We start from the raw sequence: 22,636 nt of genomic DNA on the forward strand, positions 1-22,636 counted from the left end.
TTCTTCAACAGTAGAACAGTCCATCGTCTAATTCGGCAGTTGAATTGATGCACAGCTGGGTACACTGATCACTACTGGGTTAGCTATTCTCACCTATATGGCATCCTTTGACACTGGAAAACCCTGTCCGATGTAACACAAGCTAATATTTTCTCACCCTGGGATGTCAAAGGAATTTGACAGGTTTCTTTCAATGCATCTATCTCCAAGACACTTGGTGTTGCCCAGTCTGCCGCCTTTACCACAGTGAATTTTATAGAGTCTGTGCAAGTTTGAGCCGACCCACCAGGTTTAAGCATCAAGGCCACCTGCGAATTCCAGCTGTCCTAACTAGGTTCAATTAAGCTGTCCTTCAGCATGCTTCCACTTGGGCCTGTCTGTCTGGACCTAAGCAACAAGGATGTTGTTTTTAAAGGAATGGTTCCCCCTATACCCACATCAGGCGTGGCTCAGGTTGTACATCCCGGCTTATCCCTACAAACTTTTTGAAACGTCGTGAAAACCCTGGCTAGGTTTTCACGCTGTTTTGCCTCCAGGTGAAAAAGCTTATTGTTTAATTTTCCTAGCCATTCTGTATTTGCTAATTGGATAGTTGGAGGTTTAATCTGAGAATTTCCTAGGCTTGCTTCTGCCTCATCCTCACTATACTTTTCCTTCTCAACAGTCCCGTTTACCTGACATACCTGTACTTATCCTCCGCCCTGCGGTCAAATTGTTTGAGCATATTAATATGACACAACCGGTGGTTCTTCCAGTGATCAGGGGTGTCAATCGAGTAATCTGTCTTACTCATTCTTTTGATCACTCCATATGGGCCACTGAACCGTGCTTTTAATGGTTCTCCCTGTGGCGGTAACAACACTAATACTTCATCCCCTGGTCTTATGGTAGGTTGTGGTTTCCACACCATTTGACAGGTGTGGCATGTTCTACAAAATTGTGTCTCCTCCTTTGTAAGACCTGCCCAATAATAATGTTTGCTTATGTGTGATTTGGTATTCTGAATTCCCTTATGTCCTGCAAAAGGAATGTTGTGTGCTAACCTTAATAATCTTTGTTGATATTTAGGTGGTACCACTATCTGTTGAACACCATTTCCTCCTCAAAACCCCATTTACCATATAATAGCCTTCCGGAACTCCTTTCGCCTCAGCTTCTGACAGAGCCATCTGTACTATTCGGTATATCTCTGGATCAGCTTGTGTTGCTGCAATAATAGATGATCTGTTAAACAACTCATTTGGATTATCTAAATTCCCAAATAAGGTTTCCGATACTTGGCTATCTATTTGTGGTGCCCCTTTTACCTCTGAGAATAGACCCTGTTTAGCCTTGATCGGGTGACGACACATGCAGGAAATATTTCCGGAACTTGTTCCTGTAATTGCTCCGTTTCCTTAATTTGACTTGGTTCCTTTGTAACAATAGGAGAAACTGATACTTTTGATCCAGCCAAATCCTTTCATAAGAGTAGATCAATTCCCTTTACTGGCAAACTGTGGACAACACCTACAGTTACTATCCCAGATATTAAGTTACTCTCTAGGCGTACTTTATACAAAGGCACGGGTATATACTCTCCGCCAGTTCCGTTAACTAAAACTTTAGCGTTCGAGATGCTCACTGGTAGAAATCTCATATCTTACCCCAGCAAAAGTGTTTGGGTTGCTCCTGTGTCCCTGAGTATAATGAGTTTTCCTGCTTCAACTACAGGGTACGGAGTTACTCTCCTCTTTGACAAAAATTCATTATAACTCTCAGGTATTTTATTCTTAACCTCGATGCTCCTTTTAGTTTTCGTATCTGGTTTCGCATTCACAGCTGTCATTAAAGCTATAGCCTGGTCTGCTGTATGCTCAGTCAGAGTCTTTTCCTCTGCACTAACTTTTCATACCCCAACAAGTCCTATGGGTTTACCTTGCAATTTCCAGCACTCTGAAGATGACCCGTTTTGTTGCAGTGATAACACTTTGGCTTGCGAACCTCACTTCTACCCTCAGCACCTCCCTTTCTGACCTGAGGAGGTGATCCTGGGGCACTTGCAGCTGTTCCATCTTGTCCCCAGCTACTTGCCTTCCTTTCACTCTCCCACTTTCTATCCTTCTCTGATTTATGGGAGTTATGGGCAAAATAGGTTGGCTTATTCACAAGCTCAAAATCATCAGCAATCTCTGCTGCTTGCCTAGCTTTAAAAACTTCCAGGTTATCTATTGAATTCTCACTACTGAAGGAATGGAGTTTTTAAACACTTCTAAGAGATTCAATTCTTAAAGGTTCTCATATGTGGTTTCTATCTTTAATGCCCATATCCAACGGTCAAAAGTAATTTGTTTCGCCCTCTCAAATTCTAAATATGTCTGCCTAGTCAATCTCCGTAAGTTCCTAAACTTCTGACGGTAAGCTTCACGGATTAACTCATACGCTGCGAGAATAGCCTTTTTTGCCATCTCATAATCTGCAGATGCCTCTTCAGAAGCGTGGCATTAGCTTCATGAGCTCTGACTATCCGCCTGCCCTGCATGAGCAGTGTCCAGCTTTCTTTCGGCCATTTCATCTGTTTGGCTATTTTTTCAAGAGATATGAAAAATGCCTGCACATCTCTTTCTTCGAACTTCGGAAGAGCCTGTATAAGTTTGAACAACTTTTCACTGGGTCCTGATCTAAATTCAGATTCTTCCTGACCCAAATTTTCTCTGGATCTAAGACTACCCTTTTGTCTTAGTTCCATCTCTTTTTTTTTTCTCTTAAATTCCCTCTCTTTCTCCCTTTACTCTTTCTGGAATTCAAGATTGAGTCTTTCCAATGCTATTGCTGTTTGGTTTTCCCTTTCCTCTTTTTCCAATTCAAGTTTTCTTAATTCTTTTTCTGCCTCAAGTTTTTCCATTTCTAACTGAATCCTAGCCAATACCACTGCATCACTCTCAGACCTGATACCTTCTTGTCTCTCATATTCCCTTTCTTGTTCCCTGTATTCCCCTTCATCATCTTTATCTAATTCCAGATGTTTGGCTATTATGCCAATTATCTCTGCTTTTTTGGCACCTAATTTCAATTCCAACCCCAATTTTGCTGCCAATTCTTTTAATTTGTTCTTAATTAAAGTTATCAAGTCACTCAGGGAAACATTTCTGCTTTCCCAAAAACTCTGCTACAACCACTAATGTCATTACAGTGGTATAGACTGCACCTTATTAAACAAAAACCCTGGTTCTTTTATTTCTTTGTAATTGGCGTTAGATTTAGATCTTAACAATCGAGTTTCCAATTGCTATGATCCCAGACACGAGAGCAATTAAATATGATGCCAAACGCAAGACCCCAATTTAATTACGTTATCCCAAAGACGAGTGAGTAATATGATTCCAAATGCAAGTCCTCCAAATGAGTCTGATTCTGATCTTAGACGCGAGCCAGCGAATTAAATATGATTCAATTTCGAACAAGCCCCCAATTAATATGTTACGACCGACCGTCTAGTCAAAGCCCCCATTCAAAATATATGATTGCGGTGGGAGAAACGCACTGTTAATTCAATCCCGTCCCTTCACAGATCACCTAACATCTCATTTTTAAACTTTCCAAATTCAAGAATGAGCCAGCCAAATTGTACCATTAATTAACCCCTGAATGAGGCTAACCAAACCAGTTGTCTTTAGATCAACAAATTAACTGTTTAATTAGAAAAACTAAATTCTTAAAAACTACTAAGATATAAACAACATTTAAAATAGAAAAAAAATTAATATCCTTGCATATTTAAGCTCCTGCCGAAGTGAAATTTTCCAATGTGGAACAGTCCAAGGTTGCTTGAAATCCTCACGGTGGGGGGGGGAGAAAAAAGGTTCTTCAACAGTAGAACAGTCCGTAGTCTAATTAAGCAGTTGAATTGATGCTCTTTTCTAGCGATGAATTTCAACAATTATAATTCAGTAGCTAAAGGAATTGGTTATTTTCTTTGAAGAAATTAATCTGGCTTGACATCAGAATTCTGAGAGTATAATAATTGGGGTTTAAATAAACCGAGAGAGCGCTCTCTTTTCCTTCAGTATATGCTGGCTGACCGTCTGTGTCTGTCTCTGTTAACTGTGTCTCAAAAGCCAGTTTTTCAACTAGTTTCAAATGTCAATCGGCAACAATGTATCTCTTGATCCTCAGTCTCTGAGTGGCTGTATCCCGAAGCGACGTGCATGCATTCTTTGACTCCGCCTCTGGAGCTTGTTGCCTTAAAGCAGTACTGCTCCTTTTCTAGCCTGAAAGGCACACCGCATACTTCTCGGGAAAAAAAGCTACAGGATCATAACCGCCTACCTTGAAGTTCTGCTCTTCTCTCCGGGATTTTCGTTTGTCTCTTTTACCTTGCTCACTGTTTCCCTCCTGGTGTTTGATAGTGTCCACCAAAACTAGTTTTCACAGCTCCATCTCCTTCCTCAGTGACTGTCTCCAGCTCCGACTTATTCCACGTGGATTCCAACTGCAGTTTCACCCATGTTTTGAATCTACCCAGGATTACAGGTATCTCCGAGAAATACAGCATTCCTCGGACTGCTATTTTTGCCATATCCTGAGATCCGCACTCAGTGCTATGCGCTGCCACATGTACACACTGAACCTCTCTCCAGCAGCACCACCTCACCTTATCTTAAAGCTGTTCTACTCCGCAGTTTCATTTCATCCTTCGTCTCATCCGACTCATTAACAAAAAACTTTTTTTCTTCCTTTTTCAGGTGTCAAGGAACGCAAGCTCCAGCAACTGATGGGGTCTAATACCCCTCTGACCCCGCCCCTTCTGATCTGACCCCTTGCCGTGTATTCACTATACCCTCTGACCTCCCCCTCTCCTACGCTGAACGTTCTGTACTCAGCAGAGGTCTCCGTTTTATCACCTTACGCACGCACCTCAATGAATTTCGCGCTCGGCATGACGTTGAGCTCTTCTTCCGTCGCCTCTGCTTCCGGGCTCACTTCTTTGACCAGGAGTCCTCCCCCTGATCAGTCGACTCATTCATCCGCCTCCAGCATTCTCCCTCGACCTGGACCCCTCCCCCTGGCTTCTTACCCGCTCTTGATCGGCGAGACATTGGTCATCTCGATTTCTCTGCCCCCCTCACTCACTCTAACCTGTCCCCCTCTGAACTTGCACTCCGTTCTCTCAGGTCTAACCCTGACATGGTCATCAAACCTGCAGACGAGTGGTGCTGTTGTTGTTTGGCGTCCCGACCTCGACCTTGCAGAGGCTTAGCGTCAGCTCTCAGACACTTCTTCCTACCTCCCTCTGGACCATGACCTCACCACCAAACATCAAGGTACTGTCCACAGGACTGTCACTGACCTCATTTGCTCTGGAGATCTTCCCTCGACAGCTTCCAACCTCAGAGTCCCACCGCCCCGGAGAACCCGCTTCTACCTCTTTGCCAAAATCTACAAACAGGACTGTCCCAGCAGATCCGTTGTGTCAGCCTGCTCCTGCCCCACTGAACTTATTTCTTCCTATCTTGACGGTATCTTTTCTCCGCTGGTCCAGTCTCTTCCCAGCTACATCCGTGACTCTTCTGACGCCCTACGTCATTTTGACAATTTCCAGTTTCCTTGCCCCAACCACCTCCTCTTCACTATGGATGTCCAATCTCTCTACGCCTCCATCCCCCACCAGGATGGTTTGACGGCTCTCCGCTTCTTCCTTGAATAGAGGCCCAACCAGTCCTCATCCACCACCACCACCCTCCGTCTGCCTGAGCTTGTTCTCGCATGGGTCCTAGTTATGCCTGTCTTTTTGTGGGATATGTCGAACATTCCTGTTCCAGTCCTACTCAGGCCCCCTCACCCAACTCTCCGGTACATTGATGACTGTATCGGTGCCGTTTCCTGCTCCCGTCCCAACTTGGAAAACTTTATCAACTTTGCTTCTACTTTCCACCCTTCTCTCACCTTTACATGGTCCATCTCCGATACTTCCCTTCCCTTCCTTGACTTCTGTCTCCATTTCTGGGGATAAGCTATCTACTAATATCTATTATAAGCCCACCGACTCCCACAGCTATCTCGACTACACTTCTTCACACCCTGCCTCCTGTAAGGACTCCATTCCATTCTCTCAGTTTCTCCGTCTCCAACGCATCTGCTCTGATCATGCTACCTTGCATGACAGCGCTTCTGATATGTCTTCCTTTTTCTTCAACCGAGGATTTCCCCACACTGTGGTTGACAGGGCCCTCAACTGTGTCCGGCCCATTTCCCGCATCTCTACCCTCACCCCTTCCCCTCCCTCCCAGAACTGCGACAGGATTCCCCTTGTCCTCACGTTCCACCCCATCAGCCTCCATATCCAAAGGATCATCCTCCGCCATTTCCGCCACCTCCATCGTGATGCCACTACCAAACACGTCTTCCCCTCCCTTCCCCTGTCAGTATTCTGAAGGGATCGTTCCCTCCGTGACACCCTGGTCCACTCCTCCATTTCCCACGGCACCTTCCCCTGGAATCGCAGGAGGTGTAATACCTGCCCATTTACCTCCTCTCTCCTCACTATCCCAGGCCCCAAACACTATTCTGATTAAGCAGCGATTTTACTTGTACTTTTTTCAATGTATTCGATGCTCTCAATGTGGTCTCCTCTACATTGCTGAGACCAAACGCAGACTGGGTGACCACTTTGCAGAACACCTCTGCTCAGTCCGCAAGCAGGACCCTGAGCTTCCGGTTGCTCGCCATTTCAGCACTGTCCTGGGATTTCTGCAGTGTTCCAGTGAACATCAACGCAAGCTCAAGGAACAGCATCTCATTTACCGATCAGGCACACTACAGCCTGCCAGACTGAACATTGAGTTCAATAATTTCAGAGCATGACTGGGCACCCCATTTTACTTTTATTTTTAGTTATTTTTTCTTTTAATATATATTTATTTTTGTGTTTATTGTATTTCATAGTTTGTTCAGTTTGCTTACCCACTTTTTTTTTATGTTTGTACTTGCGGCTGTTCAATTTTCAGTCCGTTAACACCCTGTCTGTACTAATGCTTTGTCTTTCAACACACCATTAACATATAGTTTGCCTTTGTTCCATGACCTTCTGGTCAGCTATTCTGTGGCCTTGTCCGACCTACACCTTCTCCTTTGTTATCTCTTGCCCCACCCCACTTTACTTGCTTATAACCTTTTACATTTCTAATATTTGCCAGTTCTGAAGAAGGGTCACTGACCTGAAACGTTAACTCTGCTTCTTTCTCCTCAGATGCTGCCAGACCTGCTGAGTATTTCCAGCATTTGTTATTTTTATTTCAGATTTCGAGCAACCGCAGTATTTTGCTTTTATTTTGTTCGGATCATAACAGTGTTAGTTTTCACTGTACACTGGCATTCAGTTCTACCTCACCACCCCTCTCTCGATTCCTCCACTGTTGGTAAATTATCCGACATCCAGTACTGGATGAGCAGAAATTACCTCCAGTTGAATATTAGGAAAACTGAAGCTATTGTTTTCGGTCCCTGCCCCCACTTCCACTCCCTAGCTACTGACTCAATCCCTCTCCCTGCAATCTTGGTGTCATTTTGACCCTGAGATGAGCTTCTGACCATCTATTTCCATTTCTGTAACTTCAGCCCTGTCTCAGCTCATGTGCTGCTGAAGCCCTCAATCATACCTCTGTTACGTCTAGACTTGATGTAACGCAATATAATAGCAAAATACTGCAGCTGTTGTAAATCTGAAGTAAAAACCAAATGTGCTGGAAATACTCAGCAGGTCATGTAGTACCTGTGGAGCGAGAAGCAGAGTTAATGTTTCAGGTATGTGACCTCTCATCCAACGCCATCACCCCTTTGCTCACCGAGTTGCATTGGTTCCCAGTCAAGCAATGCCTTGATTTTAAAATTCTCATCCTTATTTTCGTGTCCTTGCCCCCTCCCAATCTCTGTAATCTCTTCCAGCCCTACAACCCTCCGAGATATCTGCACTCATCTAATATAAATACAAGTTGTTAAAGTAATCTTTCTGTAAATTAAACTTGAAAAATAAAGATTCTCTTTACAAACTATTTTGAGTTAGATTAATTGTTCAATTGATACCCATAGTTTTTTTTCAACGTGAAGAATGTCCTGTGTTTAAAATATTTTCACAAAAGTAATGGACCAGATGAACAATTACATAATGTCCAGTGATTTGGGTTTCACACCTGCCCTGTGGTTGTTTACATTGGGAGTCAAGACTAAGTATTTCAGGTGAAGAAGGGTTAGGAGCAGAGAATAATTGGGCCAGGCTGCACAGGCACAATTGAGTCCCTGTTCTAAAGCTCTGCATTCTGCGTTTTTTTTTAGATTTTAGAACATAAGAATATAAGAAATAGGAGCAGGAGTAGGCCATTCGGCCACTCAAGTCTGCCCTGCCATTCAATTAGATCATGGCTCATCTGTCCCAGTCCTCAACTTCTCTTTCGGGCCTGCTCTGCCGAACCCTCGACTTCGCGAGATTTCAAAAATCTGTCTCCCTAAATACATTTAGTGACCTAGCCTCCACGACTCTGAGGCAGAGAATTCCAGAGATCCACCACCCTCTGAGAGAAGAAGTTGCTTCGCATCTCAGTTTTAAATGTGTGCCCCCTTATTCTGTAATTATGTACCCTAGTTCGAGATTCCCCCACTAGTGGAAACATCTTCTCAACATCTACCCTGTCGAGCCCCCTTAAAATCTTATGTTTCTATAAGATTACCTCTCATTCTTCTAAACTCCAATGAATAAAGACCTAACCTGTTTAGCCGCTCTTGATAAGACAGCCCCTTCATCCCAGGAATCAGCCTAGTGAACCTTTTCTGAATTGCCTCCAATGCTAGTATATCCTTCTTTAAATACAGGGACCAAAACTGTACACAGTACTCCAGGTGTGGCCTCACCAACACCCTGTACAGTTGTAACAGGACTTCCCTATTTTTAAACTCTAACCCCCTAGCAATAAAGGCCAAAATTCCATTTGCCTTCCTAATTACTTGCTGCACCTGCATGCTAACCTTTCGTGTTTGATGCACAAGAACACCCAGATCCCTCTGTACGGCAGTATTTTGTGGTCTTTCTCCATCTAAATAATCTGCCTTTTTATTCTTCCTACCAAAGTGGATTACCTCACACTTTCCCACATTGAACACCATCTGCCAAATTTTTTCCCACTCACTTAACCTATCTATATCCCTTTGCGTATTCTTTGTGTCCTCATCACAACATGCCCTCCCACTTATTGTTGTATTAGCAGCAAATTTGGATACATTACACTCTGTCCCTTCCTCTAAGTCATTAATATAGATAGTAAATAGCTGAGGCCCTTGAACCGATCCTCATGGCACCCCCCTAGTTCCGGCTTTCCAACCTGAAAAAGACCCATTAATCCCGACTCTCTGCCTTCTGTGTGTTAGCCAGTCCTCAATCCATGCCAACACATTACCCCCAATACCCTGAGCTCCTGTTTTGTGCAATAGCCTTTTATGTGGCATCTTATCAAACGCCTTCTGAAAATCCAAATATGCAACATCTACTGGTTCCCCTTTATCCACTCTGCTTGTTATATCCTCAAAGAACTCTAACAAATTTGTCCAATATGATTTACCTGTCATAAAACCATGTTGACTCTGATTGCATTATGTTTTTCTAAATGTCCTGCTATTTCTTCCTTAATAATGGACTCTAGCATTTTCCCAATGACTGATCAGCTAACTGATCTATAGGTTTCTGCCTTTTGTCTCCCTCCTTTCTTGAATAGGGGTGTTACATTAGCGGTTTTCCAATCCACTGGTATCCTCCCGGAATCCAGTGAGTTTTGGTATATTATGGCCAATGCCTCCGCTATCTCTGCAGCCACTTCTTTTAAAACCCTTGGCTGCAGGCCATCAGGTCCTGGCAACTTGTCTGCCTTCAGTCCCATCAGTTTGTCCAGCACTTTTCCCTCGTGATCGATATTGTTACAAGTTCCTCCCTCCCATTTACACCTTGTTTATCTATTATTGTTGGGATGTTTATAGTATCCTCCACCGTGAAGACTGATGCAAAATATTGGTTTAAATTATCTGCCATTTCCCTGTTCCCTGTTATTAATTCCCCATTCTCATCCTCTAAGGGCCCCACACTTACTTTAGCTACTCTCTTCCTTTTAATATACCCATAGAAGCTCTTACTGTTTTTATATTTCTTGCCAATTTACTCTCATAATCAATTTGCTCCCTCTTTTATTAGTTTTTTAGTCATCTGCTGGTTTCTAAAAACTTCCCAGTTCTCTGGCCTACCACACGTTTTCGCCGCATTGTACGTCTTTGCTTTTGATTTGATACTCTCCTTAACTTCCTTTGTTATCCACGGGTGGTTCATCGTTCTCTTTAAGTCCTTCCTTCTGACTGGAATAAATGTTTGCTGAGTGTTATGAAATATCTGCTTAAAAGTCTGCATCTGCTCATCATCTGACTTCCCCTGTAGTTTATCTTCACAGCCCGCTTTAGATAACTCTTTCTTCATACCTCTGTAATTGCCCTTGTTTAAGTTGAAGACACTGGTTTGAGACCAGAGTTGTTCACCCTCAAACTGAATTTGAAATTTTACTATGTTATGGTCGCTTCCCCCAAAGGATCCTTAATAATGGGAGCTTTTATTAATCCTACCTCATTACACAATACCAAATCTAAAATAGCCTGTTCCCGGGTAGGTTCTGCAACATGTTGCTCTAAGTATCAATCCCTGAGGCACTCTACAAATTGGTCTTCCACATTACCCTTGCCAATTTGATTTGTCCAGTCTATATGCAGACTAAAATCACCCATGATAATTGCAGTGCCCTTCTTACACGCCTCCATTGTTTCCTGATTAATATCTTGTCCTACTGGGAGGCAACTCTTCGGGGGCCTGTCGGCCACTCCCACCCATGATTTCTTTCCCTTGCTATTCCTTATTTCCACGCAAACTGATGCTACATCACGATCTGTTACACCTATATCATTATTCACAACTGCACTGATCCCTTCCTTTTAATAGCAAAGCTACCCCACCTCCTTTTCCTCTCTGCCTATTCTTCCGGAACGTTGAATATCCTTGAACATTTAGATTCCAGTCCTGGTCATCCTGCAACCACGTCTGTGATAGCTATCAAATCATTTTCATTTATTTCTATCTGTGCCGTCAGCTCATCTATGTTACAAATGCTACGTGCATTCAGATAAAGCGCCTTAAGCTTTGACATTTTATCCATTTTACCTACTCTGGTTCTAATTTCTGCTGTACTCTTGTGCTTGTATTCTCTGTCCCTTCCTGTCACACACTGATTGATTAATATATGTAAACAGGCTGATTAATGTATGTAATAAATTCCTATAGATTGTAGCAGTGATGCCACTTAAACTACTTTGTTGGTTATAAAGTGCTTTGGGATGTCCTGAGGGTGTAAAAGGTGCTATATCAATGCATGTCTGCCTTTCTTCTGTCCACATTTATAATGGAAATCACCTGTGTATAATCTTGTTATGCTCTAATACCGCCTTCCTGCCAGTGCTGTGCTACAATGTGACATGTTTACATGGGCATTTTACGTTATAAATATGGGCATAGGACTTTATAATGGAGAAAGTTGATGGGAAGTGTGTGCAGGTATAAAATGTTAAGCATAGAAAGATAAATTTGTGCTGTATGGCTTAATTTGGCTGCTCTCCCTTTTCTGCCAATTTTCTTAAGTGTTAACTCCTTGCTGGAACATATTGACAGCTATCACTCATTAGTACCTCAAACTGAAGATAGCTTTATTCCAAGCCTGTCAAGGTACAGAAATGATTTGTTAATGAGTTTGGTGGGTGGGGTGGGAGGAAAATGGATTCTGTAATGTTCAGTCTCTCCCTTGAGTAAAGCTAATACTGAGGAGGTTACAAATCTTCAAATGTCTGCATAATATACCAAAACAATGTATGAATGACAAGTTTTGAATTATCCATATATAGTTTAAATCTTGTGAATGGAAATCTGTTGTGAATCATCAAGAACGTTGTGCAGTTGGATTGTTTTTTCAGATAGTGTATGCAAGGATAAGAGTAAATGCAGGTTTATTACTATTGAATATAAGAAGTATCCTGTACAAGTATATTATGGCTGTATATTACAGGCATCTGGAGAAAATGGTGTGCTGTTATGAATCTGTCTGTCCTTGATGAACAGGTTTGTCATTTATAGACGGGCACCGTATATTTATGGAAAATGAAAAAATATAAATGCCGAAAGTACATAAGTTTTTGAATAAAGTATGGTGCTGTAACTTAGTTTCTGTGTTTTATTTGTTACATCTACAAGAAGAGTGTTTGCAAAGTGCTTTATGAGGATGATCGATGAGAGGTAAAACTGAGAGTTTGGGGGTGATGCTTATGAAGAGTCTTTCGGATGCAACAATGAAGGTGGCAAGGTGGATTTTTTTTTATTTTTTTTTTTTGGAGGGTATCCAGAGGGCAAGCATGTAGTGGCTGAATGAATAACCACCAATAGTAGCAGAAAGTGCGGAATAGCAGTAACAAGGTGTCGAAGAAGTGGAAGGTGATTAGGGGGACATGTCGTCAGTGAATAAGATACAATGGAATCAGAGCATAGAAAGATAAAGGTCATTGGTGCGTGGGAAGGATGGGTGTAATGGAGTGTAGGATTTTGAGTGAGGGTGTGGACTGTCTCATCTGAATGAAGTGTAATATGTAGAGCTTGGGAGGCCAGTTAGCAGAATGTTTAAGAATTCAGACTGAGATTAAAAACATGTGCTGGAATTTTGGCAGTGTGGTGCATGCCAAAGACTTGCAGGTTGATAGGTAAATTGGCCATTATAAATTGCCCCTAGTATAGGTAGGTGGTAGGGAAATATAGGGACAGGTGGGGATGTGCTAGGAATATGGAATTAGTGTAGATTAGTATAAATGGGTGGTTGATGGTCGGCACAGACTCGGTGGGCCGAAGGGCCTGTTTCAGTGCTGTATCTCTAAACTAAACTAAACATGGTAGGAGAAAATGGCCTTGGTAATGGAAAGGATGAGGGGAGGAGGCTCAGCTTGGGGTTGAAGAGTACAGAGGGCCTTTTCCTCCAGACATCCTGAAGTGACAGCCAAGGAGATTGATAATTTGGGGGTGGGGGGAGTGGGGGAAGATTCAAAGAATATCCTGGAGGAAATTGTAGTTTTTCTGAGTCTTTCTTTTGTAGCAGTAGTCTTGAAAGCAGAGGAGAAGTTGGACAGATAAAGCTGGATGTTGTCAGGCCATGTGGAAGCAGGCTTCATGGTTCACAAATGGTGACTACCAAGGATAGCAGATTATAAATGATGCTGAGGATAGTACCCTGGGTTACACTGGAGACTGATATGTTATGAGTGCAACCAAGCAAATAGTGTCATGGAGGTAGATTGTAAAAGAAAAACTATTGAGAATTGAGTATGAAAGGCAGCAGAAGTCAACTAAGATTGAACTAGATTAGAGAGTCTCGGACATGGAGTGATGGGAAGGATGGATGTATGGTTGCGATGTGACATGTTTCAGGACGTTGGCAACAGAACAGGTTGCCAATTGGAAGGGAATTGAGGGTGTTCACAAAGGGTTTTTTGAAGTGTGTAATAATGGGCTGTAAAGTACTTTGGGACAGTCCTGTAGGATAGAAACAGATCAATCACACCGATCTAAGTGTGGGCTGGGGTAGGAACTTGAGTTTTCCTGAAGGGAAAGATGGACTTCATGAGAGTCCCAAGTGTTCAGAGGAGGAAAATGCAGAGTATTGGATCAGTCATTGCTTGATTAGGTTGAGGACAGAGAAAGGACTACAATCTGAAGTGGCAGAGGAGATGAAGGGAACTAGCTTTAGTCAAGAATAATTGACTCCTTGCATTTACTGTCCCAAGTGAGAATGATAGGTGTGGTGGAGAGGGATGAGAAGACCTTGGGAAGAAGAATTTCTTCTCACTAACGTATGTTATTTAATAATTCTTATACATAATGGAACAATTCAGTAAGTAAAGTAACTGTAGAACATTGCTTCAGTTAAATGCACCGGTATAGTTGAAAATTCAAGTAAGTGATAGTGTTTGCTATGTGTGAAAGTCCAAATTCTAATTTATTGCCTTGCTGACTTCTCTTATTAATAGGATTTTTTAAAAATTTGTACAACTAGGATCTCTTCCAGAGTTCAGAAGCTTTAAAAATTGAGAAAGAAGACATTGAGAAAAAGTATAAGGAAGCTGTTGCAAAAATTACTCAACTTGAAGAAGACATTGTAACTGCTAATCAGAAAGCCATTGCAAAGGAAACCGAATTAGACAGGTATGGAAAAATGTTCATGTGCTGTTGAATTACTTTCCCATCTGGGTTCATAATTATTTAAACAGCTTGTGATTTGCTATGGGAGTTTAATGTTTAGCCTACATAGTGTACCAGCATGTCCCCATAATTTATAATTGTGTTATTAGCACTACATTCTTTCCCCCAATCCCCACCACCTGCTACCACCATATTGATGTTGCTTTTCCTCCTCCCTTCTTTCCTGACATCATACTTTACCAAAAAGCTACTTTTATACACAAGACATATTTTCCTGTAGTGGCTAGAATGAGGTGAGATGAGAGTGACTGCCCTTGACATCAAGGCAATATTTGACTTGAATGTTGCATCAAGGAGCCTGAGCAAAATTGAAGTCAATGGAAATCACGGCGAAGACTCTGCACTGGTTGGAGTCATCACTTGCACAAAGGAAGATGGTTGTTGGAAGCCAATCATCTCAGCCCCAGGACATTGCTGCAGGAGTTCCTCAGTGTCGTGTCCGAGGCTCAACCACCTTCTGCTTCATCAATGATCCTCCCTCCATCATAAGGTCAAAAATGTGGATGCTGGCTGGTGATTATACAGTGTTCCATACCATTTGAAACCCCTCAGAAACTGAAACAGTCCACGCTCGCTTGCAGCAAGACCTGGACAACATTCAGACTTGGGCTGATCAGTGACGAGTAACATTCACACCACACATGTGCCAGGCAATGACCATCTCCAACAAGAGAGAATCTCACCATCTTCCTTGATGTTCAATGATGTTACAGTTGCTGAATCCAACCCCCCCCCCCCCCCCCCCGCCATCATCCTGGGAGTTACCATTGACCGGAAACTTAACTGGACCAGTTCTATAAATACTGTGGCTGCAGGAGAAGCTCAGAGGCTGGGAACTCTGGCGAGTAACTCATCTGACTCCCCAAAGCCTATTCACCATCTACTAGGCACAATTCAGGAGTGTGATGGAATACTCTCCACTTGCCTGGATGTGCAGCTCCAACAGCACTTGAAGCTCTACACCATCAAGGACAAAGCAGCCTATGTGATTGGCACCCCGTCCACCACCTTAAGTATTCACTCCCTTCAGCACCAGTGCTGTGGCTACAGTGCATACCATCTACAAGATGGACTGCAGCAACTCACAAAGGCTTCTTTGATAGCAGCTTCCACTTCTACCACCTAGAAGAACAAGAGCAACAGGTGCCTGGGAACATCCCCCACTTGGAAGTTCCCCTCCAAGTCGCACACCATCCTGACTTGGAACTAAATTGCCATTCCTTCACTGTCTGTCATTGGGTCAAAATCCTGGAACTCCCTCCCTAACAGCACTGTGGGTGTACCAACACTACTTGGACTGCATCAGTTCAGGGAGGGGGCTCAAGGGCAGTTAGGGATGGGCAATAAATGCTGGCCTTGCCAGTGAAGCTCACATCTCAAACGAATAAGAGAAGAAAATTTGAACAATGCCAAATTTTTTCTTATTGCTATTATGGACACAACCATTACAGAGGTAAGTTTCAATCAAACCGAGCAGAAAGGATTCTAAGTTTATATGTAGTGGGATGGGAAAGGAAATAAGTAAATTAGCAGAAAATACTGGAGAAAGATACTGAAAGTTAAATGAAAATCTTGACGATTAAGAAAGATGGAAAGAAGTATTACGGGGAAAATGTGAGGTATGAAATCAGAATAATGTAACCTGACTATTGAAATAAAATAAATAAATGAGATGGAAGTAGCATGTTTCTTGAAAACTTCAATGATTTCCTTTTCGTATGTCATCAAATTAAGATTTACTAAAAGCTTTATCTCAGTCCACTGTCTTGAAAGTTCAATAGTTGAGGCAAAACTCAAGTGCTGTATTTGGTATGAATTCTAATCTGTACAAAAAATTAGCAGTGTTATGTTGAAATTGATGATTTTACTTCAGAGATTCAAGATTACATGTAAACATTTGAAGTGTGTTTGTTCTTCAGTATAGTAGAACAGAAAATACTGAAATAAAAGCAAAATACTGCAGATGCTGGAAACCTGAAATAAAAACAAGGCACGTACCCTGCAATCGCATGAGGTGTAATACCTGCTCATTTACCTCCTCTCCTCACTATCCAATGCCCCAAACACACTTCAGGTGAAGCAGCGATTTACTTGTACTTCTTTGAATTTAGTATACTGTATTCGCTGCTCACAATGTGGTCTCCTCTACATTGGAGAGACCAAACGCAGATTGGGTGACTGTTTTGTGGAACACCTCTGTTCACTCCGAAAGCATGACCCCGAGCTTCCAGTTGCTGGCCATTTCACCGCCCCCCCACCCCCTCTCATGCCTATAGCTCTGTCCTGGGATTGCTGCAGTGTTCCAACGAAAATCAATGCTAGCTGAAGGAACAGCACCTCATTTACCGATTCGGCATGCTACAGCCTGCCGTACTGAACATTGAGTTCAGTAATTTCAGAGCATGACGGGCCCCCCTTTTTAGTTTTAGTTATTTTTTTATTTATTTTGTTTTTGTTTAGTTTGTTTCTACTGTGCCTACCCACTGTTTTTTTTCATGTTTGTGCTTATGACCAGGGCTGTTCATGTTTGTCAATTAACACTCTATGTACTAACGCTTTGTCTTTCACCACACCATTAACATACCGTTTGCCTTTGCTCCATGACCTTCTGGTCAGTTATTCTCTGTGACCTTGTCCTATCATCACCTTCTGTTTTGTTATCTCTTGCCCCACCCCTGCTTTACTTGCTTAAAACCTTTTACATTTCTAATATTTGGAAGTTCTGATGAAGGGTCACTGACCTGAAACGTTAACTCTGCTTCTTCCTCCTCAGATGCTGCCAGACCTGCTGAGTATTTCCAGCATTTCTAGAAAATACTGGATTGTCGGTTCAGAAAGAAATCAGAAGGGCTTTTTCTGATTCACTCAGATAATGAACTTAATCAAGACTGGTTTGTTTGAAACATAAATCCCACAGAACAGCAACCAGTTCAAACATTGCAATTTGAGCCAATCATATTGCTGAGTTTATTTTTTTTTTCAAAAAAGCTGCCACCCTGATTTCTGCTAAATATGCGACAAGTAAATAGCATAAATTAAATATTATTAAAATCACCCAGAAAACATCATTTTATTTCTTGAAAAATCTTTTCCTGAAAAGACTGGACTCTTCCTCTCTGGTCTAAGTTTCAGTTCTGCTTCAGTTCAGAGATGAAAATAATTTGCATCTTAAGGAGCTTTTGCAAAGTGGTAGTTAAATAGTATTACAGATACAGTTTGTGAGATCTGTAATGGTTAGTATCAGCTACATCATATTTTCACCTCATGCTGGGCAGGTAATGTATTGCTTTTGTAATCTTGCTGTATTACAAAAAATAGCGAAATTACTGTGACATTTAAGCTGCAAAGGGCCTGAGGGCTGCCTGCTGTATTGTAAAATTATTGGGAAAAAGAGATAACTCCTCACCTTACCACTTTTGCAGAAACTATCTTCTCAGATTTAAATAAACAAGGTGCTAAAAAACAATATGTATAATGGATTGCGTTAACAAAAACACGTACCAGACTTTGTTGCACGCATTTTATACATTTCACAGTATGGAGATTTGACTTGAGTTAGTTAAAGATTCCATAAAATTTCACTTAAAGTTATCATTCCTGATCAGTCATTCAATTTTTTTTTTGGTTCAGGGTAGAAACTTCATTTTGTGACACTCAGAATTTTGTGTCATGTTCGAGTGGTGTAGATGCATACTGTGAAGCACTGCATGAGGGCAAACTTTATTTTTGTTAACAATAGTGCTAATGTTTTGTAAATTGGACCCTTTTAGTTCGCTGTTACATTTAGATGCCAGTTATATTTTCTTGAGATTTATATTGTGACCTAATTTAAAATGTAAAATTGTTTCCCCAGCATAAAGCACAAACTAAGGAGACTAACTGTTGAAAAAGAACAACTAGAATTGCAGCTGAAGAATGAAAAGGATGAGAAAGAGCTATACAAGGTAATAGGTGTAATAGCTTTAGGTTCCTTATGAAATTAGTGTCAGATACTATGACCATGCAGGCAAGAAAGGCCATTTCCTGCTTAATACTGAACCTGTATAACTATTAATTTTTAGAGTTTTTTGTTACGCTCATAACATAAACATGCAGATTTTGTGCTGTAATAGCTTTCAGGAATGTAGTCCATTTAAGTTCCACTGTCCCAATATAGATCTTTTTGAATGTTCCTACCCGAAATCCATTACAGTTTGGTTTGAAGAAATCTTATTAACAGTCATTTTTGGCGAGAGTGCATGATGCTATTTCTCGCATTTAATTTAGATTTTAAAAATGTTCAACTGCTCAGTGTTGATTTCTACTAGCCATCTAACCAATTAGTTAACTTTTATAACCAATCGTCATTATTTGCAGGTTCATGCAAAGAATACAGAAATTGAAAACACAAAGCTGGTTACGGAGATGCAGTCTTTTAAAAATCTAGATGCAAGTAAAGAGAATATGCTGGCCCATTTTAAGGAAGAAGTGGGAAGACTACAGCAATGTTTGTCAGAAAAAGAAAAATTGCAAAAGGAATTGTTAGTTAACTCGTCCAACATGGTAAGAAATGTTATTTTAAAAGTTTGTCTTTTCAATTAACATCAGTTCTTCACAAAACCTCTTCAGGTGTCTAAAACATCATGAAATTATTACATGCACTGTTTCAAATTTCTTGCCACCTGTTTTGTCTCACTTACTGCTTTGTATCTCAGGAGAAACTATAATAGTACAAGTGCTTGAGTCATAAGTTCTGTTTATTTGCTTTGCTACGATACTTTGTTTATATACATGTTTGGTAGTTTACTTGTACGAGAAAATTAATGATTGCGTGTGTATGTGTACCACATGGCTTATGGGATAAATGCACCATGCGATGCAATATGAAGCAATACAGATCAGATGGTACGAGTGTGATGCCAGTTCTATGCTGGAGTTAATATCATTACCAATGGGATGGGAAGGTGAAAAGTTGCGAAAATTCCTGCTCCTGATTGTTGGTCAGTTATCCCTGTTGGAAATTGCACATGTGGAGATGTTGAGCGAGGATATAATTAGTCTTGGATGTTATGGCTTTCATAGTTAAATAGCTTGGCAATGCTCTCTGTCCATGAATAGTAAACATTTGTGCAAATTACTACTGATGACTATTGAGAATACCTATGAGAATCGGTATCTTCAGTCCTTTTTTGTGCAAGAAAACGAAGAAGCAATACCAAAACAAAATACCTCCAAGCCGCATGTTCTTCTGTTTGTAAATCTGTGCAAAAGACGGGTGAGGAGTGGTGCGATGTTAAGAGAAAGCAACAACAGATTAGTTCGTTAAATACTGGGAAGATCTTCAGTCCCTGCCACAAATTCTGCTCCCGAGCCAGCTGTCTGTGACTGAACCAACATTTTGCAGCCTTGGTGTCACATGCGACCATGAGATGATTTTCCAACCACAGATCGGTGCCATCACGAAGATGCCTATTCCCATCTTTGTAACATCTCCTGACTCCACCCCACCTCAGCACATTGGGCACCATTGTCCATTTCTTTGTTACCTTTAGACTTGACTAATCCAGCAGACTCCTGGCCAGCCTCTCACATTCTGCTCTCCGTAAAGTTGAGGTAATCCAGAACTCTGCTGCCCATGTCCTAACTTGCACCATGTCCTGTTTACCCATCACCTCTGTGCTCATTGACCTACATTGCTCCCGGTTAAGCAATGTCTCGGTTTTAACATTCCATCCTTGTCTTCAAATCCTCCGTGTCCTTTCCTTTCCAACCCAAGATATCTGCACTCCTTTTCATGGCCTCTTGAGTATCCCTGATTTTAATCACTCTACCAGCCTGGGCCCTAAACTCTGGAGTCCCCGCACCCCCCCCCCCCCCCCCCCCCCCCCAAACCAACCCTCTCCGCACCTCTACCTCATTTTCCTCCTAAAAGATATTTCTTCAAACCCACCTCTTAGTCAAGTTTTTGGTCATCTGCCCTAAAATCTTATGTGGCTTGGTGCCATATTTTGTTTCATACTGCCCCTGTGAAGTGTCTTGGAATATTTTATTGCATGAAAGGTGCTCTGCAAATATGAATTCTTCATGTTAACCATTGTTTTCAGAATTCCTACATCTCAAAATCGGAGTTTTGAGAGGCAAATTTAAATTCTTGAATCATTTATGCACCATTTTGCAGCTATAGAGGCAACTTAAAAGTAGGGTTTTGTTCCAGGTCTGATGTTTTAGTGAAGCTAACAAAGCGCAAGAGTTTGTGATTAGAAGAGCATAGTTAGTACAGGAGTTTTCTGACCAAGAGCACAGCTGTAGTGCCCAGCTTATGACAGTGGTGGGCAGCTGCTGCTTAAGGGAATTATTGGTTAATTCTGACACTGAGTTCTGGAATTGGGCATCAGTACATGTACTTAAAATCGCAACAGTTTTTATCATTCCTATTTTGTTTTTGCTTCATAACATATCCTTCTCAGCTTTGAGTAGCCAGTGCTTCATTTTCTTCACAAAAAGGATATGGATTTTTTCTTACTCGTTCATGTCTCTACAAGACTAACATTTATTGCCCATTCTTAATTGCCCTTGAGAACGACATGGTGAGCTGCCTTCTTGAATTGCAGCAGCTCGTGCGATGTAGGTGCGTCTACAGTGGGGTGGGGGGGTGCATTCCTGGCAACAGTGAAGAAACAGCGATGTATTCCCAAGTCTGAATGGTTTGTGTCTTAGAGGGGAACTTGCAGGTGGTTATGTTCACATGCGCCTTGTTGATGCTCGAGGTCACGGGTTTGGAAGGTACTGTCAGAGGAGCCTTGGTGAGTTGCTGCAGCGCATCTTGTAGATGCTACCCACTGCTACCAAGTATGTGGGGAGAGTGAATATTTAAGGTGGTGATGGGATGCCAATCAAGTAGGTGGCTTTGTCCAGGATGGTGTCAAGTTTCTTGAATGTTGTTGGAACGGCACTCAACCAGGCAAGTTGGGAGTGTTCCATCACATTCCTGACTTATGCCTTGTAGATGATGGATAGGCTTTGGGGAGTCAGGAGGTGAGTTACTGCTGCAGAATTCCCAGCCTCTGACCTGTTCTTGTACTCACTGTATTTATGTGGCTGGTCCAGTCAAGTTTCTAGTCAATGGTGATCCTCAGGATGTTGGTGGGGGATTCAGTGATGGTAATGCAGTTGAATGTCAAGGGGAGATGGTTAGATTCTCTCGTTGGAGATGGTCATTGCCTGGCACGAATCTTATTGCCACTTATCAGATACAGCCTGAATGTTGTCCATGTCTTGCTTCATTATATGAGAGAGTTTTGAATGGAACTGAACAATATGCAATCATCAGGAAGCAGCCCCACTTCTGACCTTGCATTGGAGGGAAGGTCACTGACCAACAGCTGAAGGTGGTTGTGCCTAAGACACTGCCCTGAGGAACTTGCAGTGATGTCCTGGAGTTAAGATTGGCCTCCAACAACCACAACCATCTTCCTTTGTGCTAGGTAGGACCCCAGTCAGTGGAACGTTTTCCCCTGATTTCCATTGACTTCAATTTACTAGATCTTCTTGATGCCACACTCAGACAAATACTGCCTTTATGTTAAGTGCAGTCACTCTCGCCTCACCTCTGGAGCCCTTCTGTCCATGTTTGGACCAAGGCTTTAATGAGGCCTGAAGCTGGGTGCTTCTGGCAGAACCCAAACTGAGCAATGGTGAGCAGGTTATTGGTGAGTAAACTCTGCCTGATAGCAGTGTCAATGACCCCTTCCATCACTTTGTTGATGATTGAGAGTAGACCAATGGGCTGGTAATTGGCCAGATTGGATATGTCCTGCTTTTTGTGGACAGGTCATACCTGGGCAATGTTGCAACTGTGCTGTCACAGCTCGTCAAGGAGTACAGCTAATTCTGGAGCACATATCTTCAACATTTACCCTGGGCAGTTGTTGGGGCCCATAGCCTTTGCTGTATCCAGTGCACTCAGCTGTTCCTTGATATCACATGAAATGGAGTGGATTGACTGAAGACTGGCATCTCTCAGGAGGACACTGAGATGGATCATCCATCTGGCACTTCTGGCTGCAGATGGTTCTGAACCATTCAACCTTGGGCTTTTGCATTGATGGGATGGGGACGTTCTCGCAGCCATCTCTTCCCATTATTTGATTGTTTTACCACTACTGGTGGTGGTGGACAATTTTAGTAAATTATGTAGTCCTGGTGACATTTATGTTCAATTCTTGTATGATCTCTCTTAATTGTAAATGTATCTTAAAATTATGTCCACTTCTAGTTGGAGTAGTAATGGTAATTGACTATTTAGCCAAC

The 22,636-nt window shown here is 42.0% G+C and overlaps 1 protein-coding gene across 2 annotated transcripts in view; it reads left to right on the forward strand.

Moving 5' to 3' along the window:
- tax1bp1b (Tax1 (human T-cell leukemia virus type I) binding protein 1b) overlaps positions 1 to 22,636 on the forward strand; it is a 153,264-nt gene that overhangs the window by 56,698 nt on the left and 73,930 nt on the right. For both annotated transcript variants that reach the window (XM_068059371.1, XM_068059380.1), the window contains exons 6-8: positions 14,142 to 14,290; positions 18,201 to 18,291; positions 18,704 to 18,889. In XM_068059371.1, coding sequence (XP_067915472.1) covers positions 14,142 to 14,290; positions 18,201 to 18,291; positions 18,704 to 18,889 — 426 coding nt within the window. The remainder of the gene's footprint in view (positions 1 to 14,141; positions 14,291 to 18,200; positions 18,292 to 18,703; positions 18,890 to 22,636) is intronic.

This window comes from Heterodontus francisci, chromosome 2, assembly GCF_036365525.1.
Source record: "Heterodontus francisci isolate sHetFra1 chromosome 2, sHetFra1.hap1, whole genome shotgun sequence".
Classification (NCBI taxonomy): domain Eukaryota; kingdom Metazoa; phylum Chordata; class Chondrichthyes; order Heterodontiformes; family Heterodontidae; genus Heterodontus; species Heterodontus francisci.